Source organism: Columba livia, chromosome Z (assembly GCF_036013475.1).
Source record: "Columba livia isolate bColLiv1 breed racing homer chromosome Z, bColLiv1.pat.W.v2, whole genome shotgun sequence".
Lineage (NCBI taxonomy): Eukaryota > Metazoa > Chordata > Aves > Columbiformes > Columbidae > Columba > Columba livia.
This window is the reverse complement of record NC_088642.1, coordinates 21648435-21662053: the sequence shown is the minus strand read 5'-3', so window position 1 is coordinate 21662053 and position 13619 is coordinate 21648435. Positions and strand designations below refer to the sequence as shown.

The 13619-nt window shown below is 36.0% G+C and overlaps 1 protein-coding gene across 1 annotated transcript in view; it reads right to left on the bottom strand.

Moving 5' to 3' along the window:
• WDR70 (WD repeat domain 70) overlaps window positions 1–13619 on the bottom strand; it is a 131374-nt gene that overhangs the window by 26992 nt on the left and 90763 nt on the right. The window contains exons 12-13 of the mRNA XM_065047582.1: window positions 9763–9847; window positions 8543–8681 (exon numbers count right to left, since the gene is read on the bottom strand). Of these exons, the coding sequence (XP_064903654.1) occupies window positions 8543–8681; window positions 9763–9847 (224 nt within the window). The remainder of the gene's footprint in view (window positions 1–8542; window positions 8682–9762; window positions 9848–13619) is intronic.

Here is a 13619-nt window from a genome sequence, read left to right as displayed (position 1 = left end):
ACCTCTGGAGATAGTTAAAAATTGCATGGACATAAAACATAAACACAGCATATGTTCACCCTTACTGCTCACCCCTTTCCTAACCTACAGTCAAATAATTCCTTCAAATTCTGTTGTGAAGATACACAATAAAAAAGTGACAGCAAGAACTGCTGTTCTAAGAAAATATTTTCAGTTAGGGGAAGAAAAACTTAAAACAAACCTTTTGCCTTTTGTGTGTGCAAGCTTTGCTTCAGTGGCCATGAGGGAACGTGATGGGTTCTGTTTGAACAGCGCTTTTCGGATTTGCTGCACTTGGCTGTCCAGCCAGCCAGATAAGCAGCGTATCAGCAGGGAAGGTGGTGAACGTGTAAAATGACATTCTGACCATGGCTGTGGACTCTGTAAGGACAGATCACCACAGCAGTGCCCAAATGGGACTCTTCTGACTGAACTGAATATTTTATTCTAACTGTAATTTTTATAAATTCCAACGTTGCTGAAAATAAAAAAAAAAAGTCTGTAAAAATCAGTGCACATATGCGTGCAACTAGTTTATTTAACACATATTCTGTCTTTTCTCCTGTAAAACCCTCCATAGTCATGGTGAAGAACTGCTTGTGCAATGCAATATATTTTAAACACACAGAAGCTTAAAATATAATTAAGCAATACTACTTTTGAAACCTAACTGCTTACTGGTATTTTTTTAAGAAACAGTGATTGCCTTTCAAATTAATACTACCTATTATCTAATCTGATGGTTATATTAGATTATATTTGAGACGGGTAAGCAATTTCAAGACTGTGCTGGAGTGAGGGATCAAATCTCAGTGTGCCTTCCAGCTTTATCTTCTATGGTTCTGGAACTTGCACAACATTAAGTCCATCTGACTTTAGCATTACATATTCCCAGAAGAGAAGGGAAATGTACAAAGTTATCTCTGCAAAAAGCTGTAATTATTTTAAAGGATTTCTGTGTCTTGAAATAAAACATTAAAATATTTGGATGCTAACAGCTAAAGACAGCTTCCCACTACCACAATATTTTGTCAGTGATTGTTCCCCATCTCTGTTTGGCTAACACAGCATTTAAACAAATTCTGTAATTAGGAAAGATATTAAAGTAGTGTCTTTCAAGCTTTTCCATTTTATAATAAAGGTGAGCAACCATTTAGAGACTTCTGATACTTAGACTGCTGTACAAGGAATACAAATTTAGTTTTCAAAAAAACCTCCATGGACATGTTTGAAGTGGCTCACAGTTTTTATGGACCAAAAACTTCTCTGCAACTGCTTATGAAATACACACCAGCAAGAACACATACACTGCTTATTAAAGGAGAGGAAATGTCTCAGAAGGTAGCAAAAATCTCATGATGCTGGGATGCAGGGAAGGCCCATAATAATTTTAACTTAAAGGTAGCAGAGTGACTCCTGTCTGTCTTTAAGATCTCAAAGCTTCAAAAGGAAAGACTTCTTCCCTCTCAAGCCCTCGTACTCTAGAAAGTTCAGAAGCAGGCCTAAAAGAGATTAAGCAAGCATTTCACCACATTTTTCCCCAAATGTAGAAAGTATATTTTATCTCCAATTCCATCCAACTAGAGAATAGAATAGAATAGAATAGAATAGAATAGAATAGAATAGAATAGAATAGAATAGAATAGAATAGAATAGAATAGAATAGAATAGAATAGAATAGAATAGAATAGAATAGAAGAATAGAATAGAATAGAATAGAATAGAATAGAATAGAATAGAATAGAATAGAATAGATAAACAAAAAGCAGAAGGTCAATATTCTAATCTGAAGCGCTAATGGCCAAAGACCTGCATGAAACATCAGCTACAATAACTGCCTACTCCCCTCCAAGAACAACAGAAGTTCTGCCTTAAGAATCATAGAAAGACAATGCTGCTCAGACACAACATAACTTCCCACCGCACACTCTGTAATCTCTTTTCATCGATGTCTTAGAGCACAGTGGAGATCCAAAAGCCAACAACTTGGCTTGCCGTGCTGCTGTACCTGGGAAAGGCTGGTCTGGCTCTTGGATGCACCCACCCACACACCACAGGAGGAGAAAAAAGGTAGACTGAATAACTCTTACAAAACTGATGTATTTTTAATAAAAATTAAAATAATAAAAAAAAAAATTATGCCATTTCCAAGTGTCTGCAAGGCTGGACAACAAATGCTACCGGTTTGCCTCCACTTTCTTTCTTTTTTTGTGCAAAAAGATGGTTAACACTCATATGTTGATACTATGCACGCTCTGATACAAAAAAAAGGCTGCTCACACAATAAAAATATACTAACATTATATTAAAAATCTACTTCAAACCCCAAATGCTAAAATCTTTGGGTTTGAGATTCTTCTGGAGTTCTTCCAAGGAAAAGAGCAAACTACAATAAATAAGGTGGGAGGTTAGAGAATATCTACAATGCACTGGCCTGCTATCATTAGATTTAAAATACTCATGAGAATACAGCAGTAGAGGAAACAATACTAATGTTTTTCCCTTGTGAAACATGACTTAGAAAATGTGTGGAAACATTCAATAGAAAAGGAACTAGGAACGGATAATATTTACAATTTTCTATGTAGAAACCAGAAATATCCTAAAAACATTTTCAGAGGCAAATAATTTAAAGCAGAATCTCAATACAGAACATATGGATAGCAAAGCTGTATTCGCTTACCCCTTCAAGGTACAGCTATAAAACATATTCTTATAAGGGAACTGCACCACTGAACAACACTTTACTTTTTTGATGAATAGAAAAAGCAACTTAATCCAGGTGGTAAACTGTTTTCCTTGTAACTGCAATGTAGGGCATTTTTAAGCACCTGCTCTTTTAAAATTACAGCCACACTTTCATCACAGTATATTGCAAAACTAAAGCAGACAACCTTCACAGACACCCCCCCGCCGCCCTTTAACAGTGAGGAAACCTGCACAGTTTATTTCTCTCCAATACCTCAAAACTCTAGTGACAGCTCCTCTAAAACCAAGTACATGCTGCTGCAGGATATACAAAGGGAAGGACCACATTGTCTTTACATATATGAAAGCAGAGAATAAAAATTGACAAGTTACCTCACTGTAAAAGAAAACACATTCCTGTGATTCACCTTTCATACTAGATTTTTTTCTCCTTTTACTTTAATCAGCACTGGACCTTAAATATTGTATTTACTTCCTTATTGTGGAAAATGTGGATTTTCCCTTCAGATAAAATAAATAGCTTTAAAAAAATCCCCCAGAAGTAGCAAAATGATCTCTTCCAGAAGTTAAAACAATTTATTTTTCTTACATTCAAAAGCTTTAAATCTTAGTGAAATGGGCCACAGTGGAAAAGCTCTTTACTATATTACTGCACCTTATAAATAGTAAATGATATCGTTTGAGGTCAAGGAAAGAAATACTGCAATCCTATATCAACTGTGCATAAAGAATGCTGGAAGTTTCATATTCCTTATTCCTTCTTTCCTTTTGACTCTTTAATCTAAAAAGAAGCTTTATTTATAGCTTGTCTCAGAAGACCTTTCTGAAACATCCCTTGGAGGTATTTTCAGAAGTATTTAATAATTTAACTTTTGCTTATATTTGAGAAACTAAGAACATACTGAAGAATACTCCAAACAGAAACAGGTTTCCCAAAACAACCACAGATCTTTGGTTTTGGACTGTTGCTTATCTACAAAAACCTCCACGACATTTTAAAAAACTTGCACATCTCAATTTACAATGTACACAACCTTATCATCTTTGCTCATTCTTAAACTAAATTATTACTTACATTTTCATTTTAAAAGAGCAATTTCTGTAATTGTACAGTTGTTTGGTTTTTTTCCCCCCCCCAGTGCCCACTCTTGCTTGGCAGCATTGGAGCATACTACTTCTCCCTTCCATATGGGGAAAATGACTGCTCTACTGCTGCCAAAATCAATCTTGTCTGTAATAAGGATAACTACTGGGTGATCTGTCTGAACTAGCCAAATGAATGATAGACATGTGAGAGTGATTCAAGCGGCTATCTACAGCTATTTTAAATTAAATTGACACAGGAGGAAATGCTGTGTACCCAGCTCTGTTTCCCATACACGAGGTATTTATATCTGGTTCCCATGAAGATCTCGTACTTGCATAACCAAACCAAGAATTAGGAATAAACCATCCCTGACTTGCATCTGCCAACAAAATCTCCCTTTCGTTCCAGAAAGAGAGTGCAGTTAGAGATATTCCGAAAGATGAGACCTCATCCCAAAGCAGATACAGGTCTTCCTTCCTCTTGTACTACCTGAGGAAAGTGACAAGGCCTCAGTTTCTACGCACACACTTTGTACCCCTCTTCTGGCAATTATATTTCCTGACATCTGTTTAGGTCTCCTTGTCCATCTAATGGAACAAAGAAACATTCTGCATGCACTTTCTGCATGCACCTTTCACATGAAATAAGCCTTAAATGCTCAGACTGGAAAGGTTTAATATAAATATTTTTGTGTGGGTATTTGAGGTGAGGGCAAAAGAACTGTTCATAGATAATACTGTCGAAGATAGAAGAAACAGAGACAGAAAAACTACAAAAAAAAATGTACGTGCATAACAGGATTTTTAAAAGTTCAGTTATTGTTAAAAAGAGAGGAATTCTGTACAGTTTATCATACATAACTATGGTCACAGTAGAAAGCCCTCCTAATTTCCAATCTCACCTGTCCCCACTGAGCCAGAGAAAGGCTGAAGTTCTGCACATGGTGCACCAGCTTCCTTGTAAAAGCGGGAGAGGCAGGAGCTCCCACCCCTGAGCTTTGATCTGATCTGCAGTAAGCAGATCAGTAACCTGCAACACGGGTAATTTCACTCCTTGATAAACTCATGGAAGAAATATCCACTGAGTGCTATTAATTGTAAAATTCCTGTGTCTTCATCAAGACATCTCTGAAGTCACAGATCACTGGAGGCAGAACAGGACAGTCAGAGAAGCAGTGTGGTGTATCTGCCCTGCTGACACCTTCTCGTGCAGGCACATTGCTACTGGCCAGAGATGGAGACCACGATCTGCACCACTTCTGACATTTATTTATTTTTTCTTCAAAAAGTATTCCTATTTACCCAAGAAACCTGAGTTCTACACTAGTTCCAATGCCTACATAGTGATATGGCATTCAATAGCGGGCACTACAACGCAGTCACCAGTTTAGCCACTAATTGTGACCGAAGGAAAAGAAAAAAAAGGAAATTAAAAGCGAATTAATACCCTGTACCCAGCCATAACAACAGAGACTAATCAGACAGTTAGTCCATTAGTAAAACCACAAGGTTTCACTCCAGCAGCTCTGAAATAGTAATGGGTTTTCCCATGAAAACTTGAAAGAAAAGGTGAAAAAAGGTTTGTGTGTATGATGGAAAGGAATGCCAGACACAGCTTTGGTCAAACATTCCCATTAAATATTTTCCCATTACCCCCTAGGTTCATTCACAGGCCAGTTGCACTGGCTATTTACCAAGAAGGTTTAAGATAATGTTTACTGCTCTTTAGTCTTTTTCGATTTTCTAAGCTTACCAGCATTTCCTTTAAAAAAACCATTTCGAAATTAAAAAGCAACACGCTAATAGTTTATGTTTTCTCTTCACAGCTGTTAGAGAAGTTCCTTCATAGCTGAGACTCAGGCATGGATTCCAGAAATATGTACAAGAGTAGATTGTCTGTTATTCTTATTATATACTTTCTGCCACTAAACTGGTATACAATTGCCCTCAAAAAGTCGTCTTATTTTCATTTTATAATTGAAATAAATTATGCCTTCCTTCTTTAGCAATCTTGACTAAATCCAACTGAAATCACTTTTATTATTTTCATGAGGAATGAGAGCACATCGAGCTCTTTATAGACACAGATATTGCTGTATTTGTGCTTTTGCTACACATATTGGCATAGTGTAACTTCATATATGCAATGCCTAAAAAAAACCCCGCAAAATAGAAACATTGAAATTACACATTCAAGCACTAGATAGCACACAAAAAGTAAAGGTAAAAAAGTACACTAATGGCTATCTGCATTTTTGAAAGAGTATAAGGAACAAATGAGAAGTAAGAAAGTAGTCCTTAGAAAGCAAGTAATTACTGAAGTGCTGAAAAAATACTTTCATAAACTACACACAAAATATTAATCTACCATTTTATAGTTCAATGATCATTCCAACAAACTCCATGTACTGCTTATAAAATACAAAAGCCAGCTTCTTAAAAATTCACTTGTTTTTAGCATGCTTTCACTGCAATTTGAGAAGAACAAGAAAAGAATACTAATGAAGAAGCTAAAAGATACAAACAACAGAAAAACCTTGAAAATACATACTGCTTTTATAACACCACTTACAGTAATTTTTCTTCTTTTAGATTCATATCATTAACTGTGTTTTTCTTAGATGGGTAGTGTTGAAGCTGAAAGCTAGACATACTGATTAAGAGGTATTATTAGTGCTGACTCACCGAAAATTATGTCCCAAGATCAGCACTTATAAGTCTTGATTCTTCACCTATTATTTCCATTATTTTCATTTTATCCATTATATTGAAAGCCGGAGAATGATTATCTTAAATTTTATAACTACAAATGATGAAAAACAGCACTAAAACTCTATAGACAAAAGTAATTTAATACAGTCTTTAAAAGTACCATATAAATGTCAGCACCTATGTAAATTTATAGTATAAAATTATTAACCTGCTGAGATTTGTACACATACTTAAAATTTTACTATGTGAGTGGCCCCAGTGAAGTCGCTTACTGACCTCTAATTTTGTTTTTCGAACAGTTTCCTTCCTACTGTTGGTTCTCAGCTTCATGTCTGTTTTGCATTTTGAAGCAGAAGAATAGAAATTCACTTCTAAATTATGAGAGAAACTGACAGCAAAACAATATTTGCTGGATTCTCCTGTAACGTTATCTACCTCAGCAAGTAAAAAGACTCTGTTTCAGAGAATTAAAGACTGTTTTACTGGGAGACAAAGTTAACAAATGAAAGTGGTATTTCCTTTCAACCCAAAACAGGTAAGTTTGTAAGCAGTAATGCTCACTGTTTAATTTCTTTCAGAGATACATGATTCACCATTCACAAGCCCCTCATTCTTGCAGTCTTAAAGCTCAAATGAAGTTTCTGTACATTGTTACTGACTTCACCACCACTAAACAGAGATGCCATCATGACAACATCCAGACACTTTAGCTCTAAGGAGTCCAAATCCACTGTGAATAGAATTGCTAACCTATTTTGTTTCCTGTGCCCAAGGACAGCCGAGCTCCTAGGACAATCTACCTCATGCACTTTATTTTATGTAGTTGTTTTCCTTTTTTCTGTCATGAAGTTTCAGAGGGGATACTGAGACGTTCGTGTTTTGTCTCAGAAAAAGGTTATAAATACTTGGTTCTAATACTTGTACCAGAAAACAAAAATCCACTAGAAATCTTAATGACTTGAGGTTTAGTATGTTCCATAGGAGAAAAATTTAAAATCCAATTTGTTACCTTGGAGAAAATCTTTACCTCTAAATAAAACTTCCAAAATAACATAAAAAATGCATTTAGCATATATGGTTTAAGAAAAAAAAAATCCCCTTATGAAAAATGACATGGTTTCTGAATTTTTATTTGCAAGATTGCTGCCACAGCAATGATGGATATAACTAATTCACCTGTATGCAGATTTTGCTTTAGGATGAATTAAAAGAGAAAATGAGATTTGAAAAGTAAATAGAAATGTAAATTCTGTATAAATTATCTCCAGCACAAGGTGGGGTGGTTCACTGTGCTAGTAAAGACTGCTGCGCTGGGTTAAGAAAAGTACAGAAGGAGAAAACAATATCTTGAAAGAAAGCAAAAAAGTTGCTGACAGACTGCAGCAACTAATGGGGCTTAAGCATACATTGCCATACTTAAGCAATATCAGTTCTGTCTGAATTTCTCCCACTTTTGTTTTGTTATAATCTATAAATGTACTTGTATACACCACAAGAGTGAAAGGACCTTTTTTCAACTATGATATCAGACTTTTCCTTCTGTACAAGGGAATAGGTAGGCAGTTGAAGCCATACACAGACTCTTCTGTATTACAGATTCTCAGTTTTAGGGTTTTATATTACTGGTGATAATAGTATTTTTGATGGAGTGATTCCCAATGATACCTTCCTTTTCCCATGAAATCTTTGCATTTACACAAGCTAGAGTCCAGTGAAATACAATCTATAGTAACCACAAGTCTAGTTTCAGGGATAAGTAGGAGTTTTGTTACAATATGGCATTTCATCATGATAACTGGTGGAGTAAACAGCATAAACATGTAAGAATTTTAGGATTCAGGCCTCACTTCATAGATCTAAATGAGTATAGGAGAATAGCACCTGTTCAGGCCACTCTGCCTCTATCTCTTAAATGTGGAGTAGAATAATTACAGTAGTGTTAGTAGTTCATCATCTGTACAAGGAGAAAAAAGCATATGATTATGATTTCATTCATATTTTTGAATAGTTGACAAAAGAAAACTACAATACATACCGCATCTGTAACTTCTATCTCATACAACTTTTCAAATGTCTCCCGATAAAAGAAGAAAAGCTTCCCACTGCCACCACCTTTCTTAACAGAGGTGCCTGTGACGAGTATTTTATCATCTGGGCTGAAACAACAATCTGTCCTGTTGAAGAAAACAAATCATTATACTGGGAAAACCAATCATTAATGTATAGGGAGCTTATATATAAATTGCACTCCCTGAAAATAATCCTTTGTATTAGTTAATGCTTTCAAGACTAAACTTAAAAAAAAAAAAAAAAATCTTTCATCAGCTGTCATCTCTTACTATGGTTATTAGACACAGCTCACCTGTACAATTACAGCTGGGCACAAAATGTGCAAAACTGGGAGATGCAATAAAAATCCTCCCAACAAAATTCTCTTCCGCTCAAAAGTCTGATAAGCTTTTCAAGATGAAAAACAAATGAAAAAACTTTTTTTCAAATCTGGTTATCATCCTTAGGTAAAAAAACAAATCAGTCATGAAATCTGTTTTTGCTGATGATACATTTTTCAATGATGCAAAGCACTGTGTTTATACAGGAACCAAAAATGTTTTGTCTGTTTACTTTTCCTCTATGCTACAAATTGCACTCAAGATTGAGCTGTCCATGACCTGCCTTTCTAAAAGCATAAATTACCCTTAGAGTTGAATTTGGCTGTGATACAGCTATAGAAATCCAGGTAATACCAATAAAAATAATAAAATGAAATATTTAGCACTATGCAGTACAATATAGTACTTTACTACCAAAGAACACAGTCATCAGCACTTCCAACATCACAATCTGAATTCATACCATGAACCTTCAAGTTATGTGTACTTTTCAACACAGCTCTTTTTTTCTTTATCACAGACCAAGTAAGAATGATGACTGCTTATATATCTCATTACACGAACATAAGGCAATGAATTGGCCTTCTCCTGAAAAGTTGCTTACCTAATTGGACACAGGACACATAAATCTGAAAAATGGCATAAACCAAGTACAGCTAGCTATGAATTAACACAAAAAACCTTGAGATCTTTTAAAGCAACTTGAAGTCCTAAAACAGCCAAGAATCCTGATGGCAGAGTCCTACCTGTGTAGTCCTTTCTGCACAGTTCCGGACACAGTGAGAACTGACAACTCCGGAAGACTCCCTCCCATTCAGCACAACTATTGCTATTTCTACTTGTTGCAATAAATTAGAGTACTTACATTGGGAAGAAGCTGGGCAGTCTTTCTGCTGTGTTAAGAGGCATTTTAAATTGTCTAATATCCCACATCTTTAAAGTATCATCTCCTACGAAACAAAAGAGATGAAGGTTAGCAATAAAGAATTTGAGTCAAGAATTCAGACATGTAAAGAAAATTCTGTCCTTTAATTCAGACACAGAACATGGGGATGGTTTGGAAGTTTTTTGTCCCTAAATGATTATGAAAGTGTAAGGATGAGAAGTTCCACCTACTGCACTCCAGCAGATGAGAAACTCCTCAGTAGCTCAGGTCCATCATGACAATTCCTCCTACCAAGAAACACTATCCACAGTGGAATCAGATTCCTGAAACACTAATTTATTCTGTGTTTGTGAACATCGGTGCTTTGGTACTAGGAGGAAATTTAACTTTTAAGATATCAAAAGAAATTAAAATGCCACCATGGATGGTCTAGATCAAAAACTAAGCAAGTATTATGTGTCTGGTTTCTACCTGCCTTGAAAAGATGATCAGGAAGAACAGAAGACCCAAGAAGTCTTCCCCCTCTTTTAGTGGTCAAGCAGCAACAAACTGCAATCTCAGTACAGAGAACAGGCCCTGCAATCAGTCAAAAATCCTTAGGGAGTGGGGGAAGGGAAGCAAGTGAATCCACACTTGCTATAATGAAACCTCTTCACACCCCTTAATCACACCACCTTTGGCCATAAAAGCCAAAATCGAGGTAACAGCAAGACATTTATAGCAATTCTTGTCTGTGTTTGATAAACATGGTATGACTGTGGGCCAGTAAAAGTCAGGCTGTTTATTCCTTTTTGAAAAGCTATGACATTTTAACAAATTGAGAACAGGAAAAAAAAAATATTAGTTAGTTATTCTCAGAGGGATCTACATCTCTGCTGATCATCTCTCTGGGATACATATTTCCAGCATGAGATGAGCTACAGAATTTGAGCTTTGAAGCACCTCACTTGGGCACATAGACATCTTGCATTTGACATCAGTGTCTCAGTGCTTTCAAGGGTGAAAAGAAGGACTTTCAACCAACAATTCTATTTAAAAATATCCAGACAACAACTTTGCACAAAAAGTTACCAAATCTTCCTGACCTAGGAGGAAAAGGAGGCAAGTGACTGGTAATCAATCCAGAGACTGCTTCTTTATAAAGCAGGAACCTTGCAGCGAAGCATTTTGTGGACTCAGAACCTTTGAGATCAAGAGCTTAAAGGAGGGTTTGGAAATGAAATGTTACCAAAAAAAAAAGAAAGGTAGCACAGTGTAACAAAAGAAATCAAGGCCAGCAGTACCCTTTGCAGGGAAAGCAGTAATGTGTGGTCTCGTACATCATGTATGTTTACATTAAAGACTAGGATAACTCCTTACTACAAAATATTTTTAAGAAGTGGACAACTTAAATAAATGATGTCTAGAGCAGAGTATATTTCTGTTCATTGGGAAGCTAAAAAATGACAAGAAAGAAAAATGTTGAGTCCCTGTTTTGGGAATATCTGTTTTGTTATTGTTTCCCAGTAGACTCCATCCCAAGCACTTCAAAGTATTTGGTCTTGTAATATGAACCCTCATTTTTCCCTCCCCCAACAAAAACCACTTATCGGCAAGATTTTATATCTAAAGTACCAGCACTTTATAAATGTATGCAAAGGATACCATTTGGCCACTCTGCAAATTTCCTGGATAGGGACAGATCTAAGGCTAGCAGCCAAGGCTGTTCTGTTCCCGGTGGAATGAGCCCTGACATGATCTTCAAGCTGTAGTCCTGTCAGGCTCTAGCAGGAGAGATGCAGTCTGACACTTAGCTATAGCTCTTCTGCTAACAAGAAAATGTAATCTGCTGATTTAAAAATATTAGAAGACTCTAGACAGACTCAAAAGGTTGTGGCTAATTTCAAATCAACACTGTCTTACACCACGCAGAAATGGATCATTAAGTATTTGGAAATGTATAACTAATAGTAGAATTATTTGGCCAATGCTGTGAAACTCTGATGATCATTAAGAATTTGCCGTAATTAATTTTTTCTAATAAAAATTTTCTGTGTTGCAAATATGGTATTGGTTCCTGAATCTCACCTGCATTTGGAGTAGAAATCACTGTCACTAAGAAAACAGACACACCAACTTTCCACAAAACCAAGGATTTTTTCCAGTAGCATCTTTCCATCGATGCTTAAGGGGCTTCTTTACAAGAGCTGTAGCAGTAATGATCTATTTTCACTTAGTTCATACATGGACAAAAATAGTTACCCTTAAAGCAAAACATATGAACAGAAGTTGTGCAGTTCAGCATGAAGCATTCAGAACAGTCCAGTCAGATCATTCAGTATTTTTCTTCATGGCAGACTTCTCCAAAGCCTGGCAGGATTATTTAGAGCTTTTATAGCATTTTTAGTAGCATTTCAAACTCTATTCTTTGCCATTTTAATAAGGACAGCAATAAACAGGCTCTAGCCTGATAATGCTATTGAGCATTGGATTTATCAAGAGGTAACAATCAGGTCCTAGAAAAACAGTCTTTGGTGAGCCACCGTAGACATTTTGCAGACAGCTTTCAGTCAAAATGAGGCCAGTGCAGTCCAATGCACTGATACTACACAATATTTTATCTGATTTTTTTTTTTTTTCTTTGCAGGATATCATTGGGGAAAGCAATGAAACAAAATAAAGGAGAATTTTAGAAAATACAGCATAGGAAAGGCAGACCATGTGAGGGAGCACCAGAATATATTACGTTTATAAATTCTGAGCCTTTCTGTGAAGTCTTATACTAAGTATGTGATGAGAGGCTCCTTACAGAACAAGGTATATGTTGCTGCATAGTGCACTGGTTCTGCAAAGAGGAGCTGCAACAGCTGAAGAACAACATTGGGAGGCACCGCAGGTCAGGACTACTCTCACCCCAAAGCCAAAGGCCTTGGGAGGGAAGTCACAAATTGGCGATTCTGCACTGACACTTGGAAGGAGCTCTCACCACCACCTGCATCCATACCAGCCTGGACAAATGTTTCAGTGCAACATTCTCTCTCAACATATGGAAGTGAAGGATACTGGAAGACTTTGAGAAAGTAATTTCATCTCCAAGTGTTACAAATACTTGACAATGCCTATTAAAGCTAATGAATGAAATTTTGGCATTGTTTGAAATGAACATCAGTGTTCTGCTCCTGAGAAATATTACCTGACATAAAACGTTTTGATTTTTAAAATGCTAATGTTTGTATTAACCATAAAAAAGCAATGTATTATTACTCTACACAAAACAAAGTCACTATACATGCTGCTGCATAATACTTGAGTATGCAGGAAGCTGTACTCAAGATGTTTCTATTTTTTAAATTAACTTCAAAATTAAATGTTTTAATTTTCTTCAAGAACACAGTGAAAAGAGGAATTCAGCCATAACTAAAAGAAAACCCCAAAACAAAACATCAAAAGGAAAGACACACACAAAAATTTTGAGCTCAAAAGGAAGCATATATCTGCACAAGCTATCTGATAGGCTTAGATGTGAGTATTTTTTCTTGGGTTTAACCACAGTGAATTTATTTTCCTAAATTCTATTTCCTGTAGAATTTTACTGATTAAGATGGTACTGAGTCTGCACAGTCTTCATACCACAGAAAAAAAAATAAATCAGCAAACTAATAGCTATCAGGAGATTCATGGAATTAATGAAGTAATTGCTTCATATTATGACAGAAACTAGCTCCATAAATTCTGTCCATATCAGAAGTCAAAACAATTTTAAAAAATTTTTTGTAATAGGCCCCTAAGTCCAGTCCTAATGCTTACCTCTTCACTGCTAAACAAAGAAAATATTCCCCAAATACTATCTTGACTGT